Consider the following 27,068-nt stretch of genomic DNA (forward strand, 5'->3'; position numbering starts at 1 on the left):
ATGACTTCTGAAGTATCAAGGAAGTCATCAAATAGCTGAGCCACTACCACATGCCAGGGCCCTGTAGCAGTATCCTGAGGACCTTTTTAACAGGTGCATATTCTCCAGCCTTAAAAAAAATTCTTCCTCAAGTTATTTAACTTCCCCATACATCAAGTAGGGGAGAAAGTTGCCCAAGAGGCATTATTTGGATGTAATAAGTGAATTGAATGGAGGAAAGTTTGCTTGCCTGGAGTGTCTCTTGAGTCTTCCAGAGAGGCTCAGACTATCAGATATGGAAGAAAGTCGAGCCGTCCATCACCCTCCTTTCACACTTGAGGACAGGAAGGCCCAAAGGGCTCTTAGTGGAGGTCATTGTAAACTGGAGTAATCTTGAGGTAGCTTTAAGCAACAGATAAGGCTTAGACAGAAGGTGGATGTCCTAGGAAAGAGGAGGGGGTAGTACCAGGAGCAGAGTTTCAGCGGTCACATGCTTCTGGAGAGTCGTGACACTGGTAGTAGGAGGGAGAGTCGTGACACTGGTAAGAGGGAGAGTTGTGACACTGGTAGGAGGGAGAGTCGTGACACTGGTAAGAGGGAGAGTCGTGACACTGGTAGGAGGGAGAGTCGTGACACTGGTAGGAGGGAGAGTCATGACACTGGTAAGAGGGAGAGTCGTGACACTGGTAGGAGGGAGAGTCGTGTGGGCAGAGTAGGAAATACATTTATATAGGCAGGGGACTGTGGAGGATCTGTTTGGCTGGAGAAATGTTTCTGAGCTACAGAGTATACTATCTTGCCTATATATGTCATATTAGGAAAGATCTAAGACAGTGTTTAGTATATTTTACAGCTTTTCTGAAAATTCCCATCACCTGCCCTTGTTCAGAGGAAAGATATCCAGGCCTCCCTCCAGAGATTCTGATTTGGTAGTTCTGAGGTGGAATTGAGGGATCCGTATTTTTAAACAGTTTTATTGAGAAATAATTCACGTCATACAGTTTACTCATTTAAGATGTAAAATGAAATATATATATTTTTAGCATTTTGGCAGGGTTGTACAACCATCGCCAATATCAAATTCTAGAACATTTTGTACCTTCTAAAAGAAACCTTGTAGTACCTATTAGCAGTTAATCTGCCCTGCCATCCCTCTACCCCTCCACCTCCGCCCCAAGCTCCAGGCAAACACCTTTCTGTCTCTAAAAATTCACCTGTTCTGGACATTTCATAAAAAGGAAGTCATACAATATGTGGCCTTCTGTGGCTAGCTTTTTCAGCACTTAGCATAATATTTTCAAGGTTTATCCATGTTCTGTCATGTGTCAGTACTTCATCCCTTTTTATTGCCAAGTTCTTTTCCATTGTGTGGGTATACCATATCTTATTTATTTATTCTAAAGTTGATAGATGTTTGGGTTGTTTCTCCTTTTTTGGCATTTATGAATAATGCTGCTGTGAACATTTGTGAGGAATCTGTGTTTCTAAACAAGCACCCCACCTGATTCTGTTGCAGTAGTTCCTGCGTCACACCTGAAGAAACACTAACCGGAGCAGTTGGCTCAGTAGAACTCCCACTTCCACATGCGAAGTCCCTCATTCCGCATCTCGTGAGAGCTGCTCTGGCCTCTGCGTGGAGAGTCCCTGGTTTGTGAGAGTGAGTGGTGGCCTAGTGGAAGTGACGTTTCACAATGAATTACATGGTCTGCATGTGCAGGGTAGAGTGGACAGAAGAGGGAGACGAGAGAGAGATGGTAGGCAGGATAAGTTGGTTCCAGACGGTTCCAGAATCTAGAAGTGATTTGATTTAATTCCTGAACTAGGGCACTGCTCCTCCTGCTGCTGGTAATGGAAAGGAAGCGTCAGAGGAACAGACTTTTCTTAAAGGAAGAATCCTTTCACTAGTGGTGATTTTAAAATACTCAACAGTTTATATTTTTAACTGACTCAGACATGGTTATGTCTAATTCTGACCTTATCTATTCCTATCATCCTGTTATTCCAAATAAATGTGTTTTTACCAACTGTTTGAGAGAGGAAATCCGGGAAAACTAACTGAAGGATATAATAAAAAAAATGCTGGGTTATGATATTTTGAAGCCTCTGGTCAATTAGGGATGTTTAGATATTGTACAAGCCTGTGTCAGACTGAACTTTTCAAGCTTCCTTTTTAGATTCAGGATTCTATGATACATCTTGAAACTGAAAATCGTTTCTAGGAGTGGAGCCCTCACCATCACTGTGGGTCGGCCCACTGTGCCTAAGGTGAAGGGGAAACCACACCTGTGAGCTGCTGCACCGATTTAGAAGGTGGGGCTGCCACCATCAGTGACCCTTTTCAGGAAGTCATAGAGGTGTGTTTTGTATCATAGGATTCTCATTGATCAGATATCCATTATCTGTTTCTCATTTTTCTGTTGGATGATTTGACAAATATGATGAGATTGCCCTTAAGATGCTCTGTGTTCTATATATTCAGTACATTTTTTTTTTCCCTAGCAAAAGCACCACTAAAAAAAAAGTCAGAACATGTTGATGAAAAATTCTTCATCCTACCTACTTAACCATAATCACTGTGAACACTTCGGTGTATATTCTTTTATTTCTGTTCTCTTGTGAAAAATAAACATATTCCTAGTTTTGCAGAAATAAGACCATAGCGTAGACCTTCTATTTGTTAACCTATTATTCCTCTATGTTGTTATTTCCCTATAAACAGTGTGTTGTGCGCATCTCTCTTCACTTACAGCGTTTAAAATTGGCAGCATAGTCTTCCATTGTATGGATGAGATAGCTTCTAACTTTTCACTATTTTATGCTGAAATATACTTTATACTAAGATATTTTAGGTCACATCATACACTTTGCCAGTCTGGTTTTCTGTTAATAACTTTACTGGCAGCAGTACACCTAGATGCTCAGGGTTAAGTGTTTTGGGTCAAAGTGCCATCGACCTGGATTCATGATACGTCTCTTCTGCTGAGAAGACAGGGTAGGTTTATAGTTGTGAAGAAAGTGTTCTGAACAGTTAACAGAAAACATCCTATAGCTCTTGAGAAACAGACAGTAAACCTTTACTTTTTAGAAACATATATATGGAAACATAGAAACAAAAAATTGAATTTACAGTAATTTGTGGGAACCATTCACTTCATAATTCTATTTAAATATTTGCACACAATCTAAGTGTGTTATGTCATTATAACCTGATATCATATAAGAATAGATTATGCCTTTGGGTACACATTGGTCATCTCAGTTGAATACCATGTATTCCCTAGCTTTGTGCCAAGGTCAAGGACCTGAAGAAGATTTTGCCACCTTCTCTGAAAATGTCACTTAGGAACCAGTTCTTTATTTTTTTAAAGTTGTCAGTGTTATAATCATGAAATATCAAAAATAAAAAATAGGTCTATACTGTGTCAACTGTAGCCCTCTAACTTTATAGATTTCATATGGCTAGAAAAAAATTGAAATGAAACACATCACTGTTTTAACAGTGGATGTTTCTGGGTGATGTGATTATGAATAATCGAAACTTTCTTCCTACTTTTCTGTATTTCCAGATTCCTAGAGTGAACGTGTGTTATATGTTCTAATATATGGGGATGTGGGAATTAAAATATGGAACAAATATTTTTAGGCTTCAGATGAGGAAAGGTGGGGTGGAGAGAAACCATAAAGATAAGAGTGGGTAGTTACTTTTCCACTGAGAATGAGGCCTGCCAACCCTAAGGGAACTCTCTGGTCCCACCCTGTACTTTTCATAGCTAGAGTTTTTGAAGTCCTTTGTGCTAGTTAGGGACTAGCATAGTTAGCACAGCTAAGTAAGTATGTAACAGATTTCTATTATTAGTTTATCTTTGCTGAGCCTCGTTTGATTGACGGAGAGTTCTCCACCCAGAAAGTTCGATTTATTTTGGCAGTTCAAAGAGGATATGTTGGAGTGCTTGTTATCTAAAAAAAGTAAGGCTGAGAAACCTGCTTTCCCCTCCTCCCTTTAAAAAAACTGTTTGGGTTGGTCCTAGTGAACATGCCTAATCTAGGGATTACTCTGCAAGCATGACCCGAGGGCTGGTTTTGTAAATGTTACCAAATCTATTACTTAACCACAGATGTGCTTCCATTGTTGCCTTCCACATAGTCCCCAGCTGAATGGTGAAAGTTCGTTCTGGGAGACTTGGCTAAATCCGAATCTTTTAGGTCTTTACCTTATGTTGTACAGTGGTTTGGAAATGTTTCATCGCGAAAATTTGAACAGTCACGTGGTGCGACGTAGATTGAATTATATGGGTTTTTAAAAGTTAACTTTTATGATTATAAAAATTATAGATGCTCAAAAATAGTTAAGTACAAAGGAAAAAATATAACTCATTTCATTATCCATAGGTTAACCATTGTTAACATTGTGGTTTTATTTCATTTCAGTCTCATAAACAATTACATGTACATATATACTCTGTGTACCTTTCACTGAATATTGTGTTATGAGCGTTTCCATGTGATTTCTGGTTTACTTTTTCTGTATTGCAATAGTGACTTCCTGAAGCTAGTAAGTGCTGTTATTTATGGTTGGCATGGGTGCAGATGCCTTTTATTTTATGGTGGCTGCCTTAAGTATTAGACTTCCAATAAACCCTTGAGATGTATGTATTAAATGTGATGTTCTTTGTTGCTGTCCCCAAATCGATAGATTATTAGAGCTGGCAGGGACCTTGGTGATGGAGTTTAGTCCTCTAATTAGAGAAATGAGAAAAATAAGCCAGAGGAGTTGCCCCTTGCCCAATGTCATTAAGTTATTTAATGGCCTAAGAATATTCCTCTCTTTTGCAGGTTGAGAAACTTGGGTATTGAGAATTTAATCAACATTTTTGAAAGAACCTGGTTGTGTTTTTTTAAAAAAGCTCAGGTAGGGAGGACAAAGTCAAACTGGTAGTTATATAGTGTAGTAGTAAATTGGTAAAACCTATTTGTTAATTGCATTTTCCATCAGCAGTTGGTTAATTTGATGGCATGTGTCACCATTATCTTTATTTCCTCACGTATTTGTGCGAAAGTCATTGATATGATGCTGACAATGCCCACTTTCCTATTTGAGGAGTTAAAATAATTATTTTTTTTGCTTTGCAGTTAAGCAAAATGGTCAGTATTTAAGGAACCCTAATTTTCAGTAGAGATAATGAAGTGAGTGTTGAAGTTTTGATTTTTTAAAAATTGCATATTCAATACTAACACCTTTCATTAGTTTTGAAAAGCAAGAACTTCCTGGGAGTATTTTCCAGTTTATTTGAGAGACAAATGTCATGGCCTTGTGATTTTTTTTTTTTTTTAAACAAAGTGATACCCTAAGAGATTAGCTAGAAAAACGAAATGCAGTTGTTGACTGTGTCCCTTTTACCTCGGGAAGAACTCGGGGGAATGATTGTGGACAACACCAGCTTTGTTAACCCTGAAGTGTAGGCAGTGGGGGCCTGTGAACATGGCATTTACAGTGGTTCACCGTCCCCTGCCTTGGAAAGTTCTCTCTGGAACAGTTGGAGGTGCTGTTAGCGAGGCCTGCTTCCTGTGTGAGTACCTATTGTGGAGGCCTCCCTTGAATGGGAGGTTTGTGAGAAGTGCTTTCCCACCAGTACACAATGCACCCTCTCGGCAATGTAAATACACATTCCACTCAGGGTCAGGCTCACAGCGACTGGCCAGAACTCCCTTGCAAAGAATGATATTTTGTAGTTCCATTTATTTATAATGGCTGGTGGAAAATTAATATGCTTGTTAAATCTATTTTTAAAAATAAAAGGGAAGCCACTTATCTAAGAGTGTTTGCTGAATGTAAATCAATTAGCTGTGGCATATTTTGATCTTGCTAATTCTCCTGCTCTAGGAAATGAATGTCACCTTCTTACTAACTGTTCTGTCTATATTTAAAACTTGAGGTTCTTGTTTTAAGAGTTATCCTTATGCCTCAGAAAACTCCTTTTGGGTTCTCTGATGAAAGACATAATAGGCTGTGGCTAAAGAAAATAAAGTAGTGACCCTAGAAAATACTAGATCAAGTCATCTTGGGATTTCGAATGGGCTCTATTGAGCAGTAAATGAAGGTCTAGAGATCAGAGCAGATAAGATTCTTACTTGGTAATGGCAACACAAAATTATGTGTCTTTATTTCCTTGGAGTTGATCGTTTGCTTTGAATCCAGGGCATGGATATGATTACTCGAGAGATTGAACGGGGTCCCCGTGTAATGGGCCTGGATTTATTGGAGTCAGGTCCCACCCGGTCCCTGAATGTTTGCTGACATTCCCAGCAGCGGAGTACCTGGTCCCCAACATCCATTTCCTATCCCCCCAGCCTGTTGCTCTTTTCTCAAGATTTTACCAAATGAATTTGTTTCACCAAAGTACTTTAAAGAGTGTAACATAAAGTTCTGTCGAGAAAAATCCATGGTGGAATTTGGATACCTTTTCATTTGGATTAATTATTCTCTGTTCAGACCCTGCCGGGTGAATTGTGGACGTATAGAGTATAAAATACGGACAACAATCTTTGTCTACTAGAAAGTGAGTTTAAATTTTTCTTACATTTTTACATCTAAGGTGCTTGGCATGGAGCAGTGGTTGTCAAAGTGTGGTATGGGGGACCCTTGGGTGTTCCTGAGATTCTTTTAATGGGGTTCATGAGGTCATAACTATTAATAATCCTAAAATGTTATTTGTCTTTTTCAAGCTTATGCTTCTGAGTTCTTCCATAATGTTAACTGAAAAGTATCTTGTGTCTTTCATGCTTTCACTTGAGGAGAAATATGAAAATTGAATTGGAGAACATGCATTTTGTAGCAGAGTTGAAATTTAAAATTATTTTTCTGGAAAGATTTTAAAGCCTATTAGTGGACTCCTTAAATTTAGAATTTGAATGATTTTAGAACAAAAGAGTGTCTTACACAGAGCAGAACCTAAGTGAGTATTTATTAAATAAATGAATGCAGCCCCCTTACATTTTCTTAACAAATTATATTAGTGTAATTAATGATGTCGTCGTTATTCACAGGGAGTATTTAGAATATAGGCAAGCATCATGCTTTCAAACATTTAGATTCGTCTGTTTGCATATAAGTATGTATACACCAATTGCCATTTCATTTATTAAAGCTCTTTGATGCTCTATGGTACGGGACAGTTGTTGTTTCCCCCCGCCCCCCGCCGTAAAAGAAAGAAAATGTTTTTTCTGAAGAATTCCACAGTTTTGTGTTTTCAAAAATATTAGTCTGAATTAGTAAAGTGGTTGCTCATGTTAAAATTTTGTTGTAATGGGCTAAAATCTGATACAGTAAATAGATGTTCCCTTACACAGTGTGTCTTTGCACCTGCTAATTTGTTTCTTTATAAGTGTCATTTCATGTGAATTTTCTGTTTCAGTACCTTGTAAGTTCTAAGGAACACCTGGCATTTGCTTTGTGTTTAGTCACATTAGGTGAAATACAGAGCTGCTTATGAGAATGTCATCAGTTGTAATGATTCTTTAAGAAATAGTTTGTTTTAAAAAACATGTTTGTAAACTGATTTTCAGTGTATCCTATACTATTCTCATTGATTTCTCTACCCTCCCCCACATAGGGGAGGAAGAAATATTTGAACCAACATCTAAAATTAGTAATAAAATGTTAGAAATCTTTGAAATACATATTTAAGTATAAATTGGAGAAAACATCAGTGATGCTTCTACCGGGCTGAAGTAACAGCTTCAGAGCTCTTCCTTGTAATGAATGTTTTATAACATCTATTCAGTTCAACAAAACTGAGTTTGTTAAATAAACATGATTGAATTCTATATGAGCTGATTAAACAAACAATTTTAGTATCCTCCTGGCTAATCAGAAATGAAGGTTGAGGCAGGGGGCATGTTTTGAAGACAAATTCATCTTCTGGCACACTCTTAAGAGTAGGAAAGATGCCACAGCTGGGAAACCAAATTTAGACATTGGAGCTTATCTCAGATGAAAGGTTTCATAGAGCAGGGCGGTCTGTTGACTTCGGTTTTGTCAGAAGTATCCAATGTGGATTTGGGTTAATCGAATATAACATTTCAGTGTAATGCTATTTAACATCATGACTTTATTTCTAGAATCCTAGAATTCTAGTCCAGTCCAGTCCCTGGTACATAGTGGATGCTCAGTAAGTATTTGTTAAAAGAATGAATGATTATCTCTGTTCATGGCCTTTTGTTTGATGCTATTTTAGAAGATTCCTTTCAGCTGAGTCCTTTTGGGATATTGAAAATAATAGAATCTTGAAACCCTTTGTACCAAATACCTTGTTCTGACACTCTCCTCATCGATGACTTGCTAAGCTGCCCTCCTTTGTGAAGTAATTTTACTTCTGTGTTTAATCATGGCATATCTCTTTGAAAATCAACACAGAGGGTGTAACTTTAGTAGTTTATAGTTTGGTTTCTTTTTCTCCCTAATTTTTAACCATCTGGACTACATGATAGTACAGTGGATTTGTTCAACCTTCCTTAAGCTACTTTAGAAAGTGTTTTAAAAAATCATTAAATCTGCATCTTGGTAAGGATACACCCAAAACTCACAGTTGTTGCCTTTGTGTATGGGGAACTGGGGACTGGATAGGAGAGAAATGTACTTTGGTTGGATGTCTTCGAAAGTTATCTTTTGAATTTTGTACTATGTGCTTGTTTTATCTAATTTTAAAAGTCACTAACCTATGAATTTTTCATCAGTCCTTCCACTTCCATGTTTTGTTGCTAGATTCTTAGATGTTATAATCAGCTCGCTCAGAGAGCATTGACTCTTAACCATCACTTTCTGAGTCTCTTTGGGCACCTTACTTAACCTCTCTCAGCCTTAGCTGCAATACCTTTTAAGAGGGGAATACTGCCTCCTTCACGCGAAGGTTGAGAGGCTAGGTAAGAATTAGTGTGCAGGGGCTGCAAGCCGTGCCTTTCTTTGCTTTGGGGCTCTTTCTCTCATCCTTTCCCAGAAACAGTCAGTTGTTGGGTGTCTGCAACACATCCCACCCACACACCAATAAAGGGTGTTACACGTGGCTGTTAGGTACCCAAGTGGTTGTAGAAATGTGAATTTAATTCATAATAGATCTCTAAAAGCAGAGTAATAAAATACATTTTGGATTTCATTAGAGGAGACTCTAGAAGTTGTGTTAAAGAACCCACATTACAGATGAAGAGACTGAGACCCAGAGGGCCTGTGCAGGCCCACCTTGAGTCACAGCCCTGACGAGCAGTGGGACCTGTCACAGTGCCTTGGGGCTTCCAGGCAGGTGGTAGTAAGTAGCCCAAGGGCTGGGTGAGGAGTGAGCTTCTGGTGCTGGGATGGAGAGGAGAGCGTGTCTTCTGATTTCCCATCTCATCTCTTTCTATATCTGCCCCGCCCTTGCAGCTTGCAGGTTGACTGGTGGGGAGGTGCCGAGACCTGGAGCTGGAGAGGGTTTTAAGAGTGACCTCTTCTGTTCTTGGACTTGTTTTCAACATCCTATAGAAAAAGATATAAACAACCACACAATTCCGAATCTCATTGAAAAGAAATATTTTCAGTTCTTCTCATCTTTGGATAAAGTATGTGACAAAGTTAGCTTGGATATGTGTGAAAATAAGGGCTCATAGCTTTGGAATGTTTCTTGTTAGATGCTAGACTGTCATCCTTGGGATGTGAGATTTACTGTGCTGAGTGTGCCTTGAGTCTAGGTGTTCTAATAAAAATGTCTAATTATGTCTGCAAACTTCTTTAAACACCGTTTAAAAACAATGAACAAAACAAACAGGCCTTTGGTTCGTAAACCTCTTTTGTAGTTGGGCCCCCTTTCCCTTTTAGTTAATATTTGCAGAACTGAGCTGTTTATGTGTGGATGTGGATCAGAGGTCCAGAGATTGTGTATATGTAGTGATAGAATTTTTTTTTAAGTTTTTGTGTTTCCTTAAATATTTGGAGTATATTGAAGGGCTATGGAAGCAGCCAGCCTCTGTATATTCATGGAGAATTACATTGATAAAAGTAGCCTCAGGATGCATATAATGCTTACATATGACCCTTAGATATGTGGGTTTTTTTTTTTTCCTTCTCAGAAAATAGTGCCTTTCCTATATGGTAGTTTTGAGTTCAGACATGACTATGCTTTGCCAAATTAAAAAAGAAAAGAAAGCATCTATGGATTCTCAAAGGCAGGGCCTATACATTAGACTATTTGGCATCCCTCCTTGGCCTCTGGAGCACAGTAGACAATTCTTTTTTTTATTTATTGCTTGAATCATTTATTGTTATTTAATCTGTGGCAGTGGTGGCAGCGGTGCTTTTAATCTAACTCAGTTTCACGGGATTTCTCTGTGAATTTAAACTTTGCCACCTAATTCTCCTGTGTTTATAATTGGATGCAAAAAGCGAGAGTGTCTTTAAGGTTAGGAACTTTTTCAGACAACTGTGATTTAACTTCACTAATGAACCCATGTCAGACAAGAAGACAAATTCCAGACTATTTGTGCCTCAACCAACCAGCTGGGTGCATACCTCCAGGTACTGCTCATGTCTCAAGAGGTTTTTCTGCATGAACAGTTATCACCACTCCTTTCATTCAAGTGGCAAGCCATGGCAAGAGTCTTTCTTTCACAGCTGTGTAGAACTCAGCTGTAAAATTAGATTTCATTGGCATAAAAACACAGTGATTGCTATCACTATTTACTCAGTACGTTCTTTTTCAACATTTTACTTAGATTCTTCCTCTCTTATGCAGAAGGCTCAGATTATACTCATACAAGTAAGAGAAACTAACAGGTTCTTAGAGTTTGAGTAAACCTCTCTTTTTAGCTTTTGTTTAATCTGTATGAAGTGAGCACAGTAGGCAATGGTGTTTTGAAACATAGTCTATTAAGAGCAAAAAGAAACCTTAAAGGCGAATCTATAATCTTGTCATTTTGTAAAAGAAGAAATTAATTGCCCAAATTTAAAGCTAATTATTGGCAAACCTCAAATTAGAACTCATATTTTCCAATACTCAGTCTTGGGGTCTCTCTGCTCTAGTGCTTTTTTGCCATAACATACTGGTCCTTTGAACAGTTTTTAGTGGAAGGGCTGTGAAAAATTCTAATAAATATCTTTAGTTTCTCTCCATATCCTTTTTTTGGGCACAATTTAATTTGATTTTCAGAAAAGTGAAGGAGAGTGTTTGCCTGTACAAGTACCTTTCCTCATGGTTGCCCACAGTGTACGGGAGAGATGGTACAGAGAAGCACTGAAACCACCTGCAGCCTTTTCCTGTCCAGTGGCAGCGCCCCCCATCAGGTTCCTAAATGGCCACATGGTAATTCCACACGGTCAGAGCCAGTGCCACGGCCCCTGCTTTAGTGTTACCAGAAGGGCAAGAAAAGTCCTGCTTTCACAGTAGCAGGAGCATAGTAAAAACAGTCCGATGTGTGTTGAGCAGGTTTTTCTCAATTTCAGAGGCAAAGGAGGTTGCACAGTGTTTCTATCTTGTTTTCCTCATTTTTTTTCTTTCTATTGACGCTGTTGGTGTTTCTACAGTTATCATCAGAAAGCTGTTCCTAGTTTTGCTCCAAAGGCTAGAACCGTTTTGAGAGTTTCTAGGTCTTGAAATATCATCAGGGGTTTACCTTTCAAAACCAGAATGGAGCAGGAAGGTAAGAGGTTTTTCTGATGAAAATAAAATAGCAAATGATACTTCGATATCTCGTTAGTTGTAAGAATGTGTATAACTTTTTAAAAACTTTTTTTCTTCTCTCTCTTCCTCTCTCAGCGTTCCTCTTTCCCTTCCTCCTCTCTCCCTCTTTGTTTTTCTAAATCTTGCTAATAAAACTTAGAGTGGAAGACTACACACTAAGAAGCTGTCAGTCCTTGTGACTGAGGGCATATGTACATAACGGCCACCTGTATGAGAAGGAAGTTCATGAAAGCAGTTTTTCTTTCTTTTTTCTGTGCTACATGATTCTCTGTCAAATTTTGACTTTTTAAGATTTTTCTTTTTTACTACAGTCATGGCATAAACAGTGTAAATCAGCTGCACAAACGTTTGTTGTAATAAATTAGGTTTTATTAGGCTTAGGTTTTACATTGGAAGCCATTAAGAAACTTGTAATCACTCATAAAACATTAGCTATCTGATAATTATATTCTTTGAAAAGAGAGACAGTAATTTGTTGGTAACCTCTCAAACCCATCTGCCTCAAACACGACACAGCACAACAAAGCCCGAGTTTTTTTTGTGATTCAGTAAGTTTATCCTGTTGTCATTTTGACTACTAATGGGGTTTTTCTTGCCATGTTGAATCAGGAAAAAAAGTTCTTTTCCTTATTACTATTTAAAAAAATGGCTAGAACATTTCTCTGGTATGTTTGTGACGATTTTCTGACACCTGGTCCACAATAGATTCTTACTATTGGAAGTCATTTAGTATTTTTAGTAGAGAAGGAACTTTTGTTGAAGTATGAATCAAGCTATGATTTTACTAATGTGCCCCTGAGAATATTTTTCCCAGGCTGCAGAACAAGCATGTAGCAAGCAAAATGTTTACATGCTGTTTATATTATGTGAAGGTGATTGGTTAATGTATATTTTATTGGAAAAGATACAAGCTTTATGGAATCACAATTACCTTTAGTGGTATGAATTCTGAAAATTATTTTATTATTATTTATTAGATTATTTATTTTCCTAATTGCTTCATAGGTCTTAATTGGTGGGTTTCCATCCATTTCCCATTCATCAAGGAACCCGTTTCATTTCTGAAAGTGCATTTGAATTGCAGAATGGAAGCAAAAAGTCAAAACTGATGATGTGCTTTTTTTTTTTTTTTTTTAAATTGAGGTGTAATTGGCACACATACATTCTTCTTGTCGGTTCTCATACTGCTTTTATTTTTTACACACTTCCCCGTGATAGTTTAGGGTAGGTCAGAAGCCACATCAGGGTGTAGGTGAAGTGAGCCTGGGAGCCTGCGCCTTGGCGCTGGCCTGAGGTTTGGCTCGGGGAGCCCGTCTCCTCTCACCCAGCAGGACCACCCCGTTTGGCGCTGCTGGTGATGCTTTGCTCCTTTTGGTGCCGTTAGGTTTCCTTTTCTCTTGTCATCTGAAACCCATTTGTGTACTGTACTGCTAACTCACATCTTGAATTAATGTAAGGAAATTCAGGTCATCAGCCTATGGAGTGAGGACCAGGACATTCTGTTACTAATATGAAGGCCAGGTCCACAGACTTAAACCTCCTCCAGCGGTGATCAGGGCTTTGGTTTTTTTCAAGTTAGAAATTCTTCCTAGTATATGATTGCTTTTTCTGGCCTTTGGAAATGGATCTGTGGTTCTCTCCTGAGAATCAGGTTTTTATGAAATTGGCTGTGTGTTTCTTAGGATAGGCTGGGGCCAAAATACCATGGAAAACCTTTTTGGACTTGGAGTGAGGGAAGCAAAATAAAGGGAAAAAGTAATAACCCAGTTGCCTAGAGTAATGTAAAAACTGAAGACGCTTTGCAATATTATTTTAAAATAAGGTGTTTTGTAAAAGCTTTGGGGGCATATTTGGACAGAATTAAACGTCTTACCAGCAGTGAGGATCTGTTTTTCAGAGTATGCAGCCCCCCCGCCCCCCCACCATTAGCCTAGAAGTTCTTTGGTTCTGGACCTTGCTAGCAGGTAAGGACGGTAACAAACGACTTGCTTTCAGGAGAGAGGGAAGTTAACCACAAGTGCTCGCGTGGCATCCCTTCCCTGTCAATCAAAAGAATAGAACTGGCCGGGCATGAAGCACTTGTGGTTTTAGTGTTAGGATGTGTGGTTAGGGGGAGAGGTTGTGAGGGCCTGTGGTTGTCACCGAATTCTTTGAAATAGAAGTATGGGTAAGAATAAAAAGAATAGGAGTGAAACCTTGGAGCTCTATGTGAAAAAAAAAAAAAAAAAGTTCAGAGAATTAGAAAAAAGCATTGTAGTAGAGGTCATCTATTTTCTATTGGTTTAGTCGGATTAGTTTTGCAGCACATTTATTTATTCTTTATTTGTAAATGGTAGTGGTCTAAAGAATGGATTTATTGCAAGAGCTCAGTTGTGTGTGAGGAAGACAGTGTGGTTGTGGTAGAGCCTTGAATGAAGTACATGAGTTCTGTGAAAGCTCTGGCCAGCTCAGATACACATCTGTCCGAGGGAGAAGGAACCCAGACCAGGACAATGCGGGTTTTGTCAGGGTGATTTCTCATGAGACTTTCTGACTGACACGGAAAACAGGTACAGCTCAGTTACCCAGAGATCACACATCTGGCTCACGCAGCTTCCCTCAGAGCTGATAATCAGCACGTGGTCAAGGAGGACGGTGCAGGGCACAGAGGGGAGCTTCTGAGACCCCAGAGACCACTCCTCTGTGTGTGTATAACTAACAACCTGGCTTCCCAGCCCAAGGAAGATGTAAGACAGCCAATTTAGGATATGTTTCTCAGATTTGAGGAGGTGTGGTTTGTGGTGCAGCCTAATGAGGAAGAGAGAGGAAAAAATACACCATAGAATTTAAACATAAGAACTCAAAGTAAGGGTGAATTTCTCTGAGTATGTAAGGTCAGAATGCTTAGTAACTCCCTAGTACATCACCTTGTGACTGAACACAGTATTGTAAACAATGACCCTACATCCCTAAGAAAAAATAAAGTTATGGCCAGACTGCCCTATAATGAAGTAAGAAAATTTATAATTTCCATCCACAATTATTGCAAATAAAGTTTTTGGTCCTTAAAGTTAACTGTTTGAATAGTAAGCCTTCCACATTTATGGCTTCATTTTTAAAATTCCATTTGAAAAGTTCAAGTTCGGTCGGCTTTCTTAGGCATGTCACATTCTCCAGGTCTCCTCAAGGCAGTGGTGCTGAGGCTTAAGCACCTCTTAAGGTGTTTAAGTTGAGTACATGTGTAGTTTTGTCTGGGTTATCGGCCAAAATAGAGGAGACTCACTTTTGGGGGAGCTGTCACCATTAAATGATTGATGCATGGCAAGCCTTCCCAAGTCTCTTGGCCTGACTTAACCTTCTTCAGCTGTCAATGGTTAGGACTGAGTGGTTTTCCCAATTTACAACTTGAACATTTGACTTTACATTTGTATTTGGAAAAGTCATTACCTCCTGCTACCCGACACCCGTCCCCATCACCAGGGAATAACCAAAAATATGGTAACAACCATAGTAAATACTACTTTGTACCCTGTTTTATGTTTTGCGTCTATGGTTTTCGTTCTTTTATAATTCTTCTCCTGCCTTTTCTCTTGTCCCGGTCCGCGGCACTAAATTGTTGGTGTTCCATGATAATTTAAGGACTGGTTGGCAGGCAATTGCCTTGTTAAGTAGCTGGGCATTATGTTGCCTAGAGGTAATTTATTGCTTTTTCTACATGTCCCTTGAATTCCAGGCAAATGAACATATCCTGTGTATGTGCATGGAGTGTAGAAAGGGGTTTTTAAACATTGTTGGCTGCATGAACCACCCCTTCTAGATCAGTCTCTTACCTTGTATTGCAGGCAGGATAAAGTCTGGTTTACCTTTGGTGAAACTCTTGGGCATTAGAAAGTAGGCCTTGGATTTTAGCAAGCTGGTGGCCTAGGGTAAAGAGGGTTAACAACTTTGCTTATGAGCAGTGTGGCTCTGTGGCTTCACTTTATTCTTCCATTTTTCTCCATGATTAAAGGTACGGTTGTTGCATGATTGAGTTGAAGCACTAGGAGTGTATGACGTTTATATGTTCCCACTGTATGCTGAGTTGATTGTACAAGTAGTTGATTTTTTTATGCACAGTTCTCCGTCTTCCCCTCCCTTGTTCCCCTCTCAGTAATCTGCAACAACCACTGCACATCTGTGAGGCGAATAACCCATCATCCAGTAGAAAAGAAGTACAGGATTCAGGCATCTTTCTCTGTATTGAATCGCTGCATTGCCCAAAGTTGCCTGTACGATTTTCAAAAGCAGATACAATTATCTCTTTGTGCCAGTGGACTTGGTTTCTTTGGGGGTTTCTGCAGCTCTCTGTTGGCTCCCACCCTCCCTCATCGTAGATTTATAAGACTTTCATGGAACTGGGGAGGGGCTCTGTCCTTTTATCCCACACTTGCAGAACCTGGAGTTTAACTGCCCAGTTTGGACTTGACACACCTGTGCTTAAGAGTGCCAGCTAGTGGGGCTGGATTGCTGTGTTTTGATGATAGCAAGTCCCATTGTTTATTACGACGCCAACCAGAAGGTTTCTTAAGTTGGAATTGTCAGTGTTAGACATGACGTTGGGAGTTGAGACATTCTTTGGTATTAGGGATGGGTGGCCAGGAATGCCTAAATTTTATACTAGATCACAATTATGTCCTCCTACCAGTACCTGCGTGCACAGGATGAAAAAAGAGCGGGTTCTATCCTTATGCTTGTCTGTGAGATGACCAGGACTTTCCCGCAGTGGGAGAGGGCTTTGGTGCTCACTACTTTAGCAGAGGAGAGGGGAGGGGACAGAGCCGCAACCTCCATAACCTCACCAGCAAGTGCCTTGGGGCTCTTCCCTGCGGAGGGGTGAGGAAAAGGTGGAAGTGAGTATGGAGTGCTTCTTTCCCCCAGATGCTTTATCCTCAGACCCTTAATGTAAATTAGTGCCCTGGTTATCCAACCTGCACGTTGAAGAAACATTAAATAAAACATTACGCTTAAGAAATAGGCCTGTGTAATATCAATCTGAGGAGAACTAGCCATTCTTTCTTCATGCACTAGTAGGGTTAAGTATATTTGAAATAAATTGAAATGGACATTAGTACTCCATTAGTAGTACTACTCAAAATCAAACATGTCATGATAGTGTCAGTGGAAGTTATTTTGGTTAATTCTATTGTGGAAGAATCTGTTTCCTACATTAGGATAAACTACTGGGCTTTGAGTTTTGTACTTTTATTTGCTTAGGAACTGAGTAATTGCCTCATAAAACAGCATGATGGTACTGTTAACACTGCATCATAAGACCTGTTATTATAGAATGTGCTTCCCTAGTTGGGACAAGACTTTGTTGTTTGGTGCTTAAAATAATTAGCTTCTCCAAATGGGGTTATAATGAATAGTGTAAAATTTTACTGATTTAAAATAAAGTTTATAATCTCTTGGGTGGCTTTTATGCATCATTTGATACTTCCAGGGAAGGAGTTTCTTTTGGGTGGGATTTGGGGGAGGGAGATATATTTAACATTCAGAATGGAGGTTTTAAGAATGAGAAGAAATATTTTATTTGTCACACCTGAGACAAATTAGAGATAATCATTAAAGGATTTGCCCCACTGTTTTGCCTGATTTGGGTATTGAGTATTAAAGGATTCATTTACCAAATCCTCTTGAATTTGAAATTTTGGGGGACTTTATTATGAATGAGAAAAAATTTAGAATGAACCACATGGCAGTTTCTTTCTGAACTGACTTAAAATAGTGTGCGTGTGTGTTTGTTTATTCTTCTTTGTCCATGCTATTAAACTTTTTGTGACAAAAAGTTTTAGGCATTATTGAAGGATACGTAAATACTTCTTAAAGAACATTATAATTCTGAATAGGAATTCATTGTTTTCCTGCTGTTATATTGAAAAGCTAGATGTCGGTGGCAAGTACCATTATGGAATGAAAGTGGGCTTGGTGTTGTTTTGAATACCTGTATGAAAATCATTTATTCTGTGGAAACAATGGAATGTGCCGTTAAGCCTTATTCCGTACAAGGTGCCATGGGTACTCAGGTACAGGAAAGCTCAAGACATGCAGAAGTGATAAAGCTGTAAATATGCAACAGGTTAAATCCAATTCAAGGAGGTGACGGGAGAGAGATAATTAGAACATGATTAATTACCAATTTAATGGCAAGGTCAGAAATCACAACAACTGCAGTGTAGGCAGTTAACCTTTGTTTACTTGCTTTGTTAACTGCTTTTTTTTTTTTTTTGAGAAAAACTTCTTATAGCTCATTCTCTTTGGCCTTATTTTCTGTAATTACCTTAAAGATAATGATATGATCAGTGTTCGTTTGACACTTTTAGCCTCTCAAATTGTTATCTCATTTTATTCTGAGGAAGATCCCTGGGGTTAGGGGACTTACTATTTTTCATAAGTTTTTAAAATTTATAGCTAAATAATGAAACTGAGGAACTAGAGGTTGTGTTCACTTGGCTTCTTAGAGACTCAGGTTTGTGGTCTCCTAATTCAGGCTATTTCCTGGGTTTTGCTTCACCCCTTTTAATACAATACTGTGATTAGAAGAATTTGAGTTTCGACTGACCTCATGACGGTGCACTTAAATTGCTGACTTGTTACAGGTGAATTTTTGTGGTCTTGAGTCCTTTTCAAAAAAATGGTGATTTTCTTGCAGGAAGCCAGTTGAGGGAAATTCTCCATGAATGTATGTCACAATGATGATGACCGACCAGATCCCTCTGGAACTGCCACCATTGCTGAACGGAGAGGTAGCCATGATGCCTCACTTGGTGAATGGAGATGCAGCTCAGCAGGTAGGTGCAGTAAGAAGGGAATTTAAGTCAACTTGTCTAAGTGGGAAACATTAACCCAGAAATTGTTTTTTTTTTTTTTTAAGTTTTTTTTTGATGTGGACCATTTTTTTTTTTTTAAATATGTCAAGTGTTTATTAATTTATTTATTTTTTATTATTTTTGTCTGTGTTGGGTCTTCGTTTCTGTGCGAGGGCTTTCTCCAGTTGCGGCAAGCGGGGGCCACTCTTCATCGCGGTGCGCAGGCCTCTCACTATCACGGCCTCTCTTGTTGCGGAGCACAGGCTCCAGACGCGCAGGCTCAGTAGTTGTGGCTCACGGGCCCAGCTGCTCCGCGGCATGTGGGATCCTCCCAGACCAGGGCTCGAACCCGCGTCCCCTGCATTGGCAGGCAGACTCTCAACCACTGCGCCACCAGGGAAGCCCGATGTGGACCATTTTTAAAGTCTTTATTGAATTTGTTACAATACTGCTTCTGTTTTCTGTTTTGGTTTTTTGGCTAAAAGGCATGTGGGGGTCATAGCTCCCCAACCGGGGATTGAACCCGCACCCCTTGCCTTGGAAGGCGAAGTCTTAACCACAGGACCGCCAGGGAAGTCCGCTAACCCAGAAATTGTTTTATTTTGAGATTTAAGATCTGTGATTTTGAACCTTTGTAGTTCTCTAGAGGTCAAGTGTTTTTGTTGTAGAATTACTATATGATTTAAAATATCAGAAGTTGTAGTTTTTGAGAACAGAAAACTTTACCTAATCCAGTTGGTATTCTTGAAGCATCAAAAACAAATGTCTGATTTTTGAAATGGATCATTTTGAAAATATGTACAAGTCTTTGGAATAAAATACAGTTTGCTCATGTCATATATTTTGCTTGACTGGTTTGCCTGATTGGTCAGAGCAGGATGGCCCGAGCAGGATGCTCAGAGGGTGGATCGGGTTTTTATCTCACACAGCGGGTGACTGGCCCCGACAAGAGGCACAGGTCTGTGTGAACCCACCCTGGCTCCTGGAGCAGTCCTTCCAAATGTAGAGCCTGCTGCCCAGAAAATGATGGTACTTGTTTTCTATAAAAACTCCTTTGCCACTAGTTACTTAACATTACAGAGTTGAAAAGTTATTCCTGAGCGCATTCCTGTAGCACTTGGGAAAAAATTTAAATGGTAAGTAAAACTTTAAAAATTATTAGAGACAAGTATTGTCGCTGGTAACATTATTTAAATTTTTAATTGACTACTAAAACTGGGTTCCCTCAGTCTTATACTAAATAAATGCCATTTTTTTATACTTGTGTAGCTCTTTAGAAGCACAAAAGTAGAAGACTTCGTTTTATCAAAAGTAGAATTGGGAGCAATCGCTTGAAAAATATTTATGCAAAATATATTAATAATTCAGAGAAGTTAATTGGCCATTTATTTGATGTCAGTATGTTGCTCTTCCCCACCCCCCATCTGTCATAGTACATTAACACTCTTTATCCATCATAGTACATTAATACTTTGTATATACTTCTGTTGGATATTGCTTTGCTGCTTAATAGTTTATATATATCACTTTCTCCTGCATTAGACTGTGAACCTCTTAAGAACAAAGAATATCTAATAGGTGCTCAATAAATGTTTGTCAGTTGAATAAATTTCCTCCCTTCTTGCCACTGATGCAAGTATCTCTCTTCCTGACTCCTGATTCTCTCTCTCTTGGCTCATTTCCACCCATCTACTGTAGTATCTTTTATCTTAAACACACAAATAGCTATACCTCTCATCCACCCAACAGAAACAAGCCCCCTCCCTTGACTCCACATTCTCCCAGTTACCATCTTGTATCTCTGCTCCCCTTTACAGCAGTACTTCTCTAATTAGAGCCTCTGCTTCCTTGCCTCTATTACTCTTCATCTCCAGAGTCTCCACTTGTTTCTTGTCATCTTTCTATTCCAATCTGTCAGCAAGTCCTGTTGGCCTTATGTCAGGAACATTGCTGAAACCATACTTTGCCGTGTCCACTTCATTTCCGTGACCACTCCTGGACTCTAAGCCAACACCTCTCACCAGGGTAGGACAGTTCTTCTCACTGGTCTTGCTGCTTTTACTTTTGCTCTACCAGAAAGCATTTGCCACACAGCAGTCTGCTAAAAACATAAACGTACCATGTCACTGCCCTGCTCAGAGCTGTCCTGTTTGCCCGAGATAAACTCTGAGCGCAGTACCATGGCCAGTCCACCTTCTGTGGTTAGTGCTTGCCTCTCTCCATCATCCTCCCACTGCTCTGCTCCGGCCACTCATGGGGAGGTCTCAAAGTGCCATGAATAGTTTCAAGATGCGGTGTTTGGTCTCCTTTATTTTCACTAATTAAAACAATAAAAAAAAAAGGGCAAGTTGGGACTTCCCTGGCGGTCCAGTGGTTAAGACTTGGCGCTTCCACTGCAGGGGGTACGGGTTCGATCACTGGTTGGGGAACTAAGATCCCGCATGCCTCATGGTGAGGCCAAAAAAAAAAAAAAAAAAAAAAAGCAGGGACAAGGTATTCAAATATGACTAAACTTGGAAAACAATGCAGGTCTTTCAGATGTTGTCACCTGGTTCCATTTTGCATATGTACCTGGGAGACCTGAGACTACCCATCCATGTAGCTGTGCACCATTTTTGTGTTTTGATTTCTCCCTCATTTCTATAATTCATTTTGCATAGAGTAGCCTTTTGTACTTTTATAAGCCAGCATACAGAGCCCTTAGAATTTTCCAGTTTTTTCTTCAGAAATAAACTCCTTTGCTCCCAGAAATGACCAGTGACTGAAAAGACTGGATTTCCTCAGAAGGCCTTGTGGTGTTTCCTACTCTGTAGATCTACCTCAGCTCTTAAGTAGAAGCTGTTTAATAATTTTGGTTGATAAAATCACATTTTGATTTCGCCTGAGAAGGTTTCTATAAAGCCAAGAAATGGGAAGATTTGTTAATCTGTTTTATAAACAGTCACAAACATCGAGGTTTCTCAGACTAGGGTACACTTACTGTAAACAAATCTCATCAGAAGGGAATGTTTCAGTCTTTCTAATTCGCAAATATGTTTGATTGTGCTAGAAGCATTGACATTTAGGCATTTAGGTTATGTGGGCCAAGCTGTTGACTGGCATTAACCCTAAGTTTCCCTTAATGGGGAACAGTTGTTAACTGGGCAGAGTGTGTTTGAAATATTTCTCTCAGCAGGAATGGCCCAGGATTTATCATGCCTTGATGTCGTCACTGTGGCTTAGCTGAGGCAGTGGCCTATGTGCCTGACATTTCTTTTTGCCTCTTTCTGCCCCCAGAGTCCCCATTCTGTGTCTCCCTCATTCACTCAAGCCTTCACTTTTTCCTTTAGGTCCTAACGTTTAGTTTTGGCAGAGTTAAGTGTGGTAGAGTACCCAGGGCCTGTGTGTGGAACCTGGGCTAAGGAGCAAGCAAAACCAAAATAATGGAGAAATACCAGAGAGGAGGTGGGGGAGGGGGAGGGATGGGGGGGTCACCAAAAAGAACAAGGACCAGGAGTGAGGATCCGAGAGTCGGGCTGCAAGAGTTTTGAGTGCTTGTCTGGGGTGCCTGCTGTTGTTTGCTGCTTGCTCTTAAGAGCACGTGCGGTGTGATGCTCAGGTGGGTTTGTGTGAAAGGATCAGGAGGCTTTGACCATGCTGTCCCTTGAGGCAGTACTTTTCAACAAGGACCATTTGGAGGCACAGGGCTGACGTCAATGATGGACATTGCAGGCACTGTCCCGGCAGACCCCTGGGGTGACGTTTTAAGGGAGAGGCACTTATGGTGAGGCCAAAAAAGTGGTGAGCCACTTCCCAAATTATACCGTTGAAGAGAGCGGCCCTCCGGCTATAGGGTCCGCCTCTACATTTCTGTTAGGAGTGTGTAGGTGAAGCTTACCTTGTATGTGTTTACAACTCTTAATACATTGCAGCTGTGCCGAGGGCATTCTAATTATTTCTATATATGCAAAAGAACCACCACAGTTAGGAGAAAGCTCTTCAGTCCCCACAGCCTTCATCCTCCTGATTTCTGTCCTGTTGGTTTCTGGATTTAATTAGGACGAGTTCTTGGCAAGATTCTCTGCTCCGTTCTGGCTCTCTAAATAAGAAACACTGTTAATTTTCATTATCCGAAGTCATGTTAAGTTTGAAACCTTGTTTTGTCATTTTATGTAGGTAGCAGGAAAAGGATGATTCTTTTCTTAAAATGAAAAGCCGTCCTCATTATGAATGAATGAAGATTTAAAGTATATTATCAACTAAAAAATGAACAAGAATAACAATAACAAATACACAAGGTGGATAGAAGGAACTTACTTAACAGCTTTATTGAGATATAATCCACATGCCATGTAATTCACTTATTTAAAGTTTACAATTCGACGAAATTGATTATATTCACAGAATTGTGCAACCAAGACTACCATTAATGTTAGAACATTTTTATCACCCTGAAAAGAAACCCTTTAGCAGTCACTCTCCATTCCCTTCTTTCCCCTATTCCTAGGCAACCACTCATCTACTTTCTGTCTCCGTAGATAATTTGCCCATTATGGACATTCATGTAAATGAAATCATACAATATGTGGTCTTCTATGTCTGCCTTCTCTCACTCAGCATAATGTTTTTAAGGTTCGCCCATGTTGTAGCATGTATCAGTACAGGCATACCTCGGAGATATTGTGGGGTCAGTTCCAAGCCACCGCAGTAAAGTGAATATTGCAATACAGTGAGTCATGTGAATTTTTTGGTTTCTCAGTGCATGTAAAAGTTCTGTTTACACTATACTGTAGTCTCTTAAGTGTGCAATAGCGTGTCTAAAAAACTGTACATACCTTAATTTAAAAATACTTTATTGCTAAAAAATGCTAACCATCTGAGCCTACAGTGAGTCGTAATCTTTTTGTAATAGTAACATCAAAGATCACTGATTGCAGATCACCATAACAAATATAATAATAATGAAAAAGTTTGAAATTTTGCAAGAACTACCAAAATGTGACACAGAGACAGGAAGTGAGCAAATACTATTGGAAAAATGGCGCTGATAGACTTACTCCACACAGAGTTGCCATGTTAAACCAATATGTAAAACACACAATTATCTGCAAAGCACAATAAAGCAAAAAAGCTCAATGAAACAAGGTATGCTTGTACTTCATACCTTTTTTATTGCCAAATAATATTCTAGTGTATGAATAATACTACATTTTATTTATCCATTCATCAGTTGATGGACATTTGGATTGTTTCTACTCTTTTTGGCTATTATGAACAATGCTACTATGAATGTTTGTGTGCAGATTTTTGTGTTGATGTGTGTTTTCGTTTCTCTCATATATACCTAGGAGTGAAGTTGAACACCTTTATTTTTAACTATTGTTTTCTAAATAAAGTACATCTGCTTCTCTCACTATAATTTCTTCTACCTTTAAATAGATCAACATAGCTAAATAAAGTTTGCTTCCCTTAATATGCCTAACCACATACTATTTTTGAGTTATAAAAGTCATGTTTCCACCTGAGCTTTTGTGTGTGGCTGTATAAATTACAGTGAATGCCCTTCAGTAATCAAAATATTGGCATTTCATACGTTACGTTTCAGAACCTAATGTTCTGAAACATTTTAGAACCTAATGGTGTATTAATTGAACTATCTTTGTTAAGTACTTTTAGCACATCTTAGAGATTTTAAGAAGTAGCAGCTGGTTTTGAGCATGAAAGAGTAAGCATCAGCCCAATTTCCAACTTGTTCTATTGGTTTAATATTTCAATAATCTCTGAAGAGGAATTAGAGCAGCCACCAGTTAAAGAAACTATTAGGTTAAGAACAGAGTGTTCACCTAGAATTTACTGATTTGCTAATTTAATCTGTGACACTTATAACCTACGCGATGGTGGTATGCCACTTTATATTCTTAGTGACACTTCTAACATATGTATTCATTAGGTCAGTGGGGTGGGGAGAGAGCTAGGCGCCTCTTTGTTCTGACTTGCATTTAGCACACAGAGAGCCCCTAGCAAATGTTTTGTCATTTTTTATTTCTTATGTCTTGCTTTTCTTTTTTCTTTTAAGCTTCCTGAATATTAATTGCTAATGAGTATTCTTAATGCCTCTTCTTCAGGAAGTAGATCTCCTTAAATGTAAATAGAAAACTGTTTCTGGGATAGCCTGGTAACATGTGTGCCCTGGAAGACAGGAGGTTAAAGTTAGCTCAGTTGTGTCCAATTGTCTTAACTTTAGCCTGTTTCGGTTGATCAGCATTTAGCACGTCATTTTATTGGGAGTGAGGTTTTTTTTTTCCCTTTTGTTTCTTCTTTCTGAAAGCCTTTGTTTCCCTAGACAGAATACACAGCCAGAGTTTTCCTGGATCATTCTTTTGAGTACACATTTCCAGACAGCACATTAAACACATTAAAACTTTCCACGTTCAGATGGTGCTCGTCATCAGCACGTCTTTTACAGCAAATGTACTTCTCCTCCTAATCCAGTGACCTTTTCTGTTCTGGTTGATATCTTCTTAATAACTTTTCCCCTGACGGCTCCCTTCTTGCATTCAGTAGTTCAAATCCTCTCACCACACAGGTTTACTCTTCAAACATACTGACGGCCACTGTGTCAGGGGGACCCAGAAAGAGGTTTACAGTCAGTATAGTGTAGAAAAATGAATAAACGGCTCTTAGGGGCCTTGTCCAGGAAAAAGAAGGATATTCAAATGAGAATGGGACTGGCTGTTAAAATATTATTGCTGAATAATATTAGATAACATCTCCCTTTATGATAGAATCCTATTTAGAAGCTGGGGCTTGAGCTAGAAAGTAGAAAAAGTTAGGCTGGTCAAATGTTGGGTTTGGGAAACCAAGTGTGGGGAAGCTCAGTTTTGGTCAGACTCTTCAGCATCACAGTATATGAGAGATGTGTAACTTGTGCAAATATTTGAAGAAAATTATTATTGCAAACTGCTGTCCGCGTTCTCTCTACTACTCAGACTTATAAGGCCTGTTGTGTAAAGATTGTCAGCTCTCTTCTTTGAGATTGGGGTGGAAAGAAGGAGTGAGAGGGTAAGATTTATGACTGAATTAAGGAGTGACTTTGTTCATTTTAATAAGCATTTGTCATACGTCTTCTGTGCAGGACTGTATTAGGTGTTGGTGACACAGACCTGAATAAGACACTGTTTTTGCCCTAAAGGAATGAGCAGTGTAGTTAGGGAGCAAAATGTGGTTTACCAAAAAAAAAAAAAAAGAAAGAAAAAAGGCTGTATTTATACATGTGTAGAACCACAGGAGAGGTGCTTGGATTGCAGAATGTATCAGTGCCTTGGGAGCGCAGAGGAGGGGTGGATCAGGGAACGGGATAGGCGGGCAGGAAAACAGAGACCAGGCAGGGAAAGGTGTCTGTGGGGAGGCTGAGCCTGAACTGAGACCTTGCTGGAAGTTATTCAAGCTTTGCATATCATATAATCAGTTTCTGTTTTATGAAATGTAAATACTGTGTAGGGATAGTATAGGCAATGAGGAGCTAATATTAGTGGCGCCCCAAGCAGACCGTATCTAAATCTCTTTTCTGGAAACTTTGCTCTTCAGTATTCTTTCTAGAGAATCTGTCTGTCCTGTGATGCATCCAGCCTGGCGACCCACCCGTGGCCTCTTGATGTCTATTCCTCACAATTACCGATTCTGCAGAAGTGCAGATCCTGAGTACCCCTTCACCAAAGCTGCTTTCCAGCAGCACAGGCAGCCAGCCCCGTTTCTGAGGGCTTCCTTTTAACTGTAAAAAAGTGAAGTGAGTTTATCCAGGTCTGTGGTCTGATTTTACCTCTCTGCCTTAGGTTTGCCAATTCTACTCCCTACACAGGCTTCCTAAAAGGCATAGCCTATGCATAATCTCTGTCTCATAAAGGAAAATGTTGATGCCATGCAGAGTGTGGTGTTATATGTGGCACCCACAATAATTATGACACATGACATATAATTATGACAGCTCTGAGCTGTCTGGGTTGAGGGACACTTCAGAATTTAATTAGCCAAAGGCAATAATAATAAGATACAAGATGCAGTCAGTATCCTTCAAATGGGAGCTGCCTTCAAAAAGGAGAGGATTAAGGAAAAACACAGGCGTGGCAAGGTTGCACTGCAAAATAACAGCAATTTAAAACGCTATGGTGGTTTTCACATTATGATTGTTTTCAACTTATTGCAATGTTTGACTGTCTGGTTGCACTCTAAACTCCAGGGCAGCAGGGGCTATGTGTCTCTTGTTCACACTGTGCCTGGCGTCTGAGGGTAGCATTCAGTAAGTGCTTCACAGTGGATGAAGGATGAATGAAATGAACAAATCTAATTCATCTAAACCAGGGCTTGAAAACTGGCTACCTATTGCATTTGTCATACAGGCATTTAAAAAAAAAATCTTTATAGTTAACAAAAAATAATTAGGTGCCAACCTTTAAAAATGGGAAGATTGACACAAAATTCTGGATCTTTATGTTGAAAACCCAGAAGATCTGATAACTGGGCTGGCAGCAGTTGACTGGCACAAAGCAGCAGCTGCCCGCTTTGGATGGGGAGTGTCGTCCCC

General features: G+C 39.5%; 1 protein-coding gene across 4 annotated transcripts in view; it reads left to right on the forward strand.

Annotated features, from left to right (window-relative positions):
* FNDC3B (fibronectin type III domain containing 3B) overlaps positions 1-27,068 on the forward strand; it is a 350,696-nt gene that overhangs the window by 48,570 nt on the left and 275,058 nt on the right. For 3 of the 4 annotated variants that reach the window (XM_036850412.1, XM_036850415.1, XM_036850414.1), the window contains exon 2: positions 18,352-18,490. In XM_036850412.1, the coding sequence (XP_036706307.1) occupies positions 18,380-18,490 (111 nt within the window). In that variant the 5' untranslated portion in view covers positions 18,352-18,379. Of the gene's footprint in view, positions 1-1,495; positions 1,637-18,351; positions 18,491-27,068 lie in introns of all 4 variants that reach the window. The other variant, XM_036850413.1, reaches the window with a different exon arrangement.

The sequence above is a fragment of the Balaenoptera musculus genome, chromosome 4, assembly GCF_009873245.2.
Source record: "Balaenoptera musculus isolate JJ_BM4_2016_0621 chromosome 4, mBalMus1.pri.v3, whole genome shotgun sequence".
Classification (NCBI taxonomy): Eukaryota; Metazoa; Chordata; class Mammalia; order Artiodactyla; family Balaenopteridae; genus Balaenoptera; species Balaenoptera musculus.